The 8746-nt window shown below is 28.9% G+C and overlaps 1 protein-coding gene across 7 annotated transcripts in view; it reads right to left on the reverse strand.

Annotated features, from left to right (window-relative positions):
- Positions 1-644: 644 nt before the first annotated feature.
- Positions 645-8746, reverse strand: part of LOC106680185 (serine/threonine-protein phosphatase 4 regulatory subunit 1) — a 258369-nt gene continuing 250267 nt past the window's right edge. For all 7 annotated transcript variants that reach the window (XM_014419711.3, XM_014419712.3, XM_014419710.1 and 4 more), the window contains 10 exons: positions 6191-6480; positions 4017-4208; positions 3684-3840; positions 3472-3589; positions 3174-3394; positions 2643-2804; positions 2310-2531; positions 1497-1767; positions 1140-1270; positions 645-1031 (listed from right to left, as the gene is read on the reverse strand). In XM_014419711.3, the coding sequence (XP_014275197.1) occupies positions 990-1031; positions 1140-1270; positions 1497-1767; positions 2310-2531; positions 2643-2804; positions 3174-3394; positions 3472-3589; positions 3684-3840; positions 4017-4208; positions 6191-6480 (1806 nt within the window). In that variant the 3' untranslated portion in view covers positions 645-989. The remainder of the gene's footprint in view (positions 1032-1139; positions 1271-1496; positions 1768-2309; positions 2532-2642; positions 2805-3173; positions 3395-3471; positions 3590-3683; positions 3841-4016; positions 4209-6190; positions 6481-8746) is intronic.

Below are 8746 nucleotides of genomic sequence, written 5' to 3' on the forward strand. Positions count from 1 at the left end.
GCTAGTATTATTAATGTAATTTTCACTTACTCCATCCCAACCTAACACACAAAAGGACATAAAAATTGGTGTCAGAGAGTAACTCCTTACTTTACACAAATGATTTTTTTCATTATTATCAAAAACTGCATTAGTTATCAAAAATATTTTAATTACACTTTTTTTAAAAAGTTTTATGTATTTAGAGTATGTTTATTTTGTTAAACATTACTTTATGACCTTCCATTTAATTCAGCTCAGTTATCACAGAAATAAATCAAAGACTTGGGTTTAAAAAATAGGAAGGAAGCACTTGAATGAGTTTATGTAAGAGATTTCTCAAAGACTTTCTTTCTAGTTTACAATTATTCCCCTCTACTATAAAAAATAAAATATTTTTTTTTTTAAATTTGATCTAGCGAATACACTAAAAGTAATTAAATGGATTGCTTCATAAAATTTATTTGAATGCAAACATTCATAATCTTAGTTTAGGTTATAATCCACCTTATTACATTACTATAGACATAAGAGAAGAACATAAACCATATGCATAATGAGAATAACCTTAATTTTAAAATAAAAGATTATCAACAGTCAAATTAAAAATTTTTAATAAGGATATTTAATCTAGGAAGGTAAAAAGGGATAAAAAAAACAAAGTATTAAACAAATTACTAAACGTTTCATTGCATCAAATATTACAATATTATACATTTTAATGCATACGACATTGTAAAAAGAACCATTTCTATACATATATTAACAGTAGCCCTGAGATTTGAAATTTAGGCCAATATGCACGGTGATAGGTACTAATATAAAATCTATTCAAATTCACAGCACCTCTCCTAGAGAAGTTTTGTTAAATACATTTACACTATATAAATATTTATAAATTATATTAAAAGGCAGTATCTGTCTTATTTTTTTGAGCCATTTTTCTTTATCTTTAAAATTAAGAAAAAAATTGAGGCAACAGACTTATCATAATGTCTAAGCTTAAGTATCTAATACAACTCTTCAGAACTTGAGTTAATTGATGTAGGTTCCTGAAAAAATAAATAAACTTAGTTAAGTCAAAATAAAGGGTAAGATAAATCATAACTGACAAATAATTGTAAGAAATTAATTGAAAATGAAGAAAAATTGTATTTTACCTCAACAGGTTCAGATTTAGGCGGCTGGTAAACTGCAAAATAACGAACATCCCTGTCCTTATCAGCTTGCAATCTCTTTAGGACTGCCATAAGAACTTCATGATGGGGATTTGAACGATCAGCAAAGTAAGCTAAAACAGAAAATATTGTAAGATAAATTTAATAATTTTCTATCCAGAGACAAAAATTTTAAGAATTAAAACTCGTAGACCACATACCACAATTAGGAAGATAAAGGAATTAGTGATATTTAAGTAAGTTTGAGATAGGACCTCACTAACAGAAATAGGGTTTGGATTATAAAAAAAAGGATTATTTTAATTATTAACAAAAAAGATTAAGTTGATTAAAACGTACCGTTTGGTAATATATGCTGTGCTGCAGCACGTGCTACTGCCAATCTAACATTGGCAACTGGGTCCCATGATAGGTCTAGAAGATGTGGAAGAACATCACGAGCGAACATTTCTTCAGAGAGGACCCCTTCCTTAATAAGCCTGCTACAAAGAAGAGCAAAGGTCTGTCTTCTGTTCCAACGGTTCGAGTGAGCAAACTGTTCAGCCAATTCTGCTAATAATGACCTCAAAAGGTTGACATCGATCGAAACATGTGCAACAAGTTCTGTTACCTATTTGTAAAAAAAAGTTTAGTATAACTTCTATTATATAAGAATAATATGAAACTATTTTTTTTTTGGGGGGGGGGGATTTAAGCACCATAGGATGTATAGTTAAATTAAGTAGGTAACATTCTTACATTAGATTTTATCAAGGAAAATAAATATTAAAAACTTACAAATATAATTCTAAAAAAATTAAACTATATCTAAATGAAAACAAGAAAGAATGATAATGTGATAATTTAAGATTTTAATGTAATTAAAGGCCATTTAAGTTGGTAGTTACTAAGCTACATTAGATTTTATCAAGGAAAATTAATATTAAAAACTTACAAATATAATTCTAATAAAAATGAAACAATATCTAAATGAAAACAAGGAAGTATGATGTGATAATTTTTAAGATTTTAACGTAATTAAAGGCCATTTAAGTTGGTAGTTACTAAGCTTAGCAAAGTAGAATAGAATCCATTGAGAAATTAATTCAAACTCAAAATAAACACAACAGGACACAGGATAATGCCATTTTAACTACATATTACATCACTTACCAGGACTAATGCAACTTTCCGCACCGACGCAACCTTGTCGAGGAGCAGAGCCATGATAACCGGGCCCAAATGATGGCAAGTATCGGCTGGAGTAAACAAACCTAAGCTTTGAAGAAGCTGTTCTGCAAGTTCTTGCCTGAATCTCCAATTCCAATCATAATCTGTCATCAAGAATTCAGTGAGTCGAGGGAGGAATGAATTTCGACCAGCAGGTCTCAGTAACTGAAATAAATTTAGAAAACCTTGTTAATAAAAATAGAAAAATATTACATTAATAGAATGCTGATAAAATATTAAATCAAATAATAGAATGTAAATTAACAAAGCTGTTACCTTAAGGAAATGAGCGAGATGCTTCAGCGCTCCAATTCTGACTTCATCTAAATCTTTAATAAAACCATTAAAAACTGGAACAAGATCCTGAGTAGCAACATCTTCTCCCACTATCACAGCTAGTTCGTGGATACTACTTGCTACAATCCTACGCACCTTCCACTATATAACAAAAAAAAAATTAAAACTTGTATTTTTTTAAACATAAGTTTCTTTTAAGGCATTGTACACAAGCTGTGGAGGGGCTGCTTCTTACCACTTGAAAACTAATTGATATAGAAGTCAGAAGTTAACAATAATATAAAATATATTGAACCCTCAATACAATATAAAATATAGTTCAATTGGATATTGTAAGTAAAAATGAGTTTAAATATAAATCCTTGAAATCCAATTTAACCTCCAATTTAGAATTTTGAGGTATGTCAATATTGTATGATGGTTAACATAATGAATAATGGATTTCAAAAAAATTGGTTTTATCAAAAGGATTCGAGTGAAACGCAAGTTATAAAAAAAAAAATTAAGTACCTGTCTATCAGCAGCTAGAGTTTCATAGGCCGGTTTCAATAAATCCCAGTTGTCTTTACCAAGAGTGAGTGCAACAGCAGGCAAGTTATAGGCACAATGATGAGCCAAATCTGGTGCCGAATCCCTTCTAGGATCAGACATAGATACAAAATGGTTTATCAGCTCCTGAGGTACGATATCTTGTCCTTCGGATGGTGTTGGAGGAATTAAACGTGGAATGCCTTAAAAAATTTAATACATTAAATATTATAAATGTTTAAATAAATACAATCGATGAAAAAAAAAAAAAATCAATTACTTTCTGGACTTATATTCTCTTGGGAAGATACGTCATCTGAGTCAGATTTGTTTTCATCTGATGTTGGTGATTCTTCTTCCTTATCATTATTTACATCTAATGTATTCATAAGTGAACACTGGAAATGAAAAAAAAATTATTAGTTAAGGCAATTTGTTAGAAAACTTGACAAAAAAATTAAGAAATACTTAATTAGAATGTTCAATACTAACAACATCTTTTTCTTCTGAGCTAGTGGACTCCTTTTCCTGAATATCTATAGTTTCTATTTCATTACTCTCTTCAATACTACTTTCGATTTCTATTTCAGGTATGGGTTCCCTCCAATACTGCCAAGTATTAAAGTTTTGGTCTTCTGATTCATTATTTCTGGGAAAAAAAAATAAAATAAAAAATACTAAGTTACTGTAATAATTTTTTTAGTAATAGCTGAGAGAAATAATATTATATGCAATAGGAAACGCAAATCAATTTTAAGTACGTACTACTTTTAGTAACAATCCAAATTCAAATTAAGGTTTACACTGAGTAATGGAAACACCTACTTGTCTTCAGAGTTAGCTGCATTCTCTGGGTCATCCAGCTCTAAACGACAATCAAACATTTCATTGAACTTGTTGTTATTGTTGCATTCAAAATCTCCAATTTCCAACTCCATTGGATCATTATTTCCTTCCATCATAAAAGCCATGAACAAAGGGTTAATCAGCTTATCATCAACTTTAGTTGAATTTAATCTAAAAAAAAAAAATTTTTTTGATTTAGAGTAACACCTTTAGAAAGCATTATTAAACAAAATGGTCGTAACTGAACTAACAGGTAGTTGATATCTCAATACAGAACAAATCACTTATAACGGCACATGTTATAAGAATCAGAGTTGGGAAACTATGAAACTAAAAGCTATAAGCTAATTGTTGCCTGATAAGAATCAACCAGTTCAACTAGCAACCATTAATAATGTACAAATTTCTGCAAAGTGACAATATCTAGGAACCTTTGAGCTGTTTTCTACCAGTTACAGTGAATAGGAAGAATGTTAAGAGAGAATAATTCAGAAGTATTCTTTGTAACTTCATTTTACTCACGAATAACTCTTATTCACATTGGTCCATTTTTAATATTGTACTATATATACAATGTTTTACTGTTACTAATTGATTAGTCTTAAGTATATACAATAAGATACATAACACACAAATATATTAATATAACATAAATATGCATATGAGGCATATAGTTTCAAAACCAGCTCTATCCAAATTCATCCGAAATGCCTTTTGTTTTCTAAATATTCTTAATACACTGCATATAAATGCAGAACCAGCACCTTTATCATGTAAATTGCATTTTAATTGATGTTTGATAAAATACTAGCTCTGTTTTAACCCTTAAGGTTTCACCAGCTGGTTTTAATGCCAGTTTGTTTTAGATTACCATTTCATATTTCCACCTTTTACAATAGTAAAGTATCCAGATTTGGAGACGACATCGAAATTCGGAATGAGGTGAACTATCACAACAATGTAGGAGCATTTCAACCATTTACTAAGAAAATTTTTCCATATCAATGGATTTGATACCAGTGGGAGTACTTTATTTTCCAGCGCAATTGTCACATGTTGATAATCCTTTAAAGATCAATTAGAAAAACATATATTACTTTAAGTATTAAAAAATGTGGTAGCCAGATGTCACACCGAGCTAGAAGATGAGAATTTAAGCTGCATCAGTGGTGAGGAGAACGAAAATGTGATTGATAAGAGTTCCTGAACAGTAGTTATTCCTTCATTTTTTATGAGCAATGAGTTTTTTTAAAATTAATTTATATCTTGTATTTAAATTTAAGTTTTTTTTTTCAAATTAGAATTTTATAATAAACTAAAATTCTCTTGAACTGACCTTATTTTTTCTATTTTTATCATATGTTCACCTTTTCTTTTGAAATTTCACCAAGGAAAACATAGATGTAGTTGTTTTGTTTTTTTTACTAATTAAAACAATAGTGCTGATTTATTCCAGTATTATTATTACGTGTAGTAGTGCATTGCAAATGGTGGTTTATCACCCAGTTAGGTTAAAAACCAGCTTCTTCCAAAATTTAAATTAAAATTCTCAGAAACCTAAAATTACTGAAGTAGTGAAATTACTGTGGAATCATGGATGTTAGTTCTTTAAATAAAAATAATAATTTTTTTTCAAAACTGATTGGCATGTCAATTAGGAAGTTTTTTCGCTTCCATGGTAATTTTCAAAATTTGGATGGGGCTGGTTTTGAAGCTATACGCCTCATGTGTAATAGTACAATGTTTCAAAAAGTCAATCTTTTTATATGAATACTTCAACGCTATCTCCCTTTGGAAGGTTAGAATTTTGATTCCTAAACATCTTGAAAAATCATCAACAGATTATTCATCCATAAGGGTAAGTTTACTTTAGACACTAACACATATGTACACGCTGGATGTGATAATCAGATTTGACGAAATGTTCACTACTATAGGTACATTAGTTACTGTGAAAATTGGTTTTAATGTACACAATTTGATAATCCACTGGAGTTCATTATAAATAATTTACTTTTTCTGATAAAAGACAAAACTTTAAAATTGTGATAATTGCAACTAATATATTCCACTATCTAAAAAAATAAAAAAATAACTAATATATTGCACTATCTAAAAAAAAAAAAAACTATCTTCGAATAAAAAAAACTTACTTATACTCAAAAGATGCACCTCGATGCTTTAAAACTAGCTCTCCATTGTTGTTATACCCAAGAGAAGTAATTGATGGTTCAGCAAAAGTAGTAATGAATGGGCCAAGAGATTGGAATGCAGATAACTGTACCCAACGCACCCTATCTACCAGTAACTTTGCAAAAGCTGGTGCCAAAAGAGCTTTCCTAGTTGCTAGTGTTACTTTACAAGACACGGACATGAAGACTTCAGCACAGGTTTGTCTCACAACCCATTCCGGATCACAACATAGTTTCAAGAAACTAGGAACCTAAAAATAAACAAACAGATATATATATAAATAATAAAAACAAAAAAATTAAACAAAATTATACATAACTTATTCTGAAACAGGATTCATTTAATTCCAATGAAAGAAATTATTGTTATGGTATTTGGATTCCTTCAAATATATAGTAACCCCTTAATCAAGTTATAAAAGAGATACAGAATAAGAGAGCCAAATTCTACAAGAGCTAGAATGAAATTATAAAAGAAAAGTATGTTTGCATAACAACTGATTTTAAATTATATCAAAAACTAAATAAAGACAACAGAGGGGGAAATGAGGAATTAAACATTTTCCTATATGCTTAAAGAGCAAATTTTAGCTTGGAAACTCATATTATTTAAAGTTTATGCATGTCATTTAAAAATTATTTAAATTTCACTGTCGTGTCCTCCATCTGAAAATCTACTTAACTGTTTTTATTCTTTTTGGACAAAAAATTGAAGTCTGATTTTCCCACCGTAGTCTCTATACAGGAATGAAAAGATTTACAATAGACTGTTATCTAACCCTTTTAAATTATTTATAGTCAGAACTTTGGCCTATTAAATTCATATAAATCTAAGGAAGGAAATGTGAAAAATATACGAATGAAATACTGCAGACTAAGGGAAACAATGTTTTAAATAGCCACACCATAATAGGGACAGTCAATAAAATAATAGCAGAAGTAATAAGAGGAAAGGTGAGATTTTCCAGACAGTTACACCAAAATCCCTAAAGAAGCCAGATATAGCTTCCTTAAAAAATTAACTACAATCTCAAAATAAACCAGAGATAAATAAGAGGACTCATTATTTAGGAATAATAAGGTAATGGAAATAAATATGAATGAAATTCAGTAACCTCCACAAATATTCATGTCTTAAGAATCCTATGGTTGAATTCTGAAGAATGAAAGAAATTAATAATCAACAAATAATTCTTGATATGGAAACAGATTCCGTAAATAAAACTACTTTTCAAAAGGGATAAAATAAAAAGTAAATACCATACTTTTCATTACTCAGTATTTATTTGAAACAAAAATCAAAAGCAGAATTGAAGGAAAATTAGAGTCAAAAACAAAATTGCTTCAGAGAAAAACTGTAATAAGTAAATTAAGTAAGAGTACAAAAATTCAAACAATACCAATGACACATTTTCAACACAAGTATAAAATAATCTTGTACCTATAGCTCCCAAAATTTATTTGATAAACTCATTAATTTGGGTCTATACTGTTGCTGATTTCATTTTTTAATTTCTGTAGTAGATATCTATTTAGATGATATGGAGTTCTGCAATTTTGCAACATATTCAAATGCTAATTTAACTCAAACTTAGGGAATAACAAGAGATTATCATTTAAATGTAGATCATAGCTAATAACATCAACATCTTTAGAGAGCAGAGAACTAGCTCTATCCTATCTTAACAATAAAAACATCTTATGATTTCATATAGTCATCTAGTAACCCTTTAAGTAGAGCAAACCAGAAGAACATTATGTTCTCAGCAGAATTGCAATTTGATACTTATCAAAATTTATTAGAAATATATGACCAGTTGATACATTAACTTGCCCTACATTAAATTGAAACTATCTGTGCAAACTGATGATTATTAAGTACAACATTTGATTTGTCACAAAATCTCAACTTTTATCAACAAAAATTTTTGAATTTACAGTTATATTGATATAACATAAAATATTGATTTCTGAATGACAATAAAACAACTTTTTGTTTTTTGAGCTAGGCTGTTAACAAACACCATGTTGTGAAACTTAGTTGCTTAGACAAAAATGTGTATTTCTGAAGAAAACTGAAATTTAAATTTGTTTACGATCACAATTCCCCATACTATGAATTTCATATATAGGTAAGTGAAAGTAAAAATAATATACATACATAAATGTATCAATACAAATCATTATCAAAATAGAAGATAAGGATAAAAAAGGATTGTTTTCAATATAAAATTTATTAAGAACATTTCTGGAACAAATATACAATATTTATATTTTTCTGTGCAAAAAGTAAAAAAATACACCTCACCATTTCCAAATTATTATTTAATATTTAACAATTTTTTTTTTCACTTTCACACCAATGAAACCTCAGTTCACAAATTAGGAACTCTTATAAGAAAAAACATTAAACCCTGGCCATATAAGATTTGAATAGTAAAACATGGAGAGAAGTATGGGCAAGAAAAACAGTTAACTGAAGAATACAAAAAGTGATCTAATCAACAGGATTTGAAT

The sequence above is a fragment of the Halyomorpha halys genome, unplaced genomic scaffold (assembly GCF_000696795.3).
Source record: "Halyomorpha halys isolate HHAL.00 unplaced genomic scaffold, Hhal_1.1 Scaffold249.1, whole genome shotgun sequence".
NCBI lineage: Eukaryota > Metazoa > Arthropoda > Insecta > Hemiptera > Pentatomidae > Halyomorpha > Halyomorpha halys.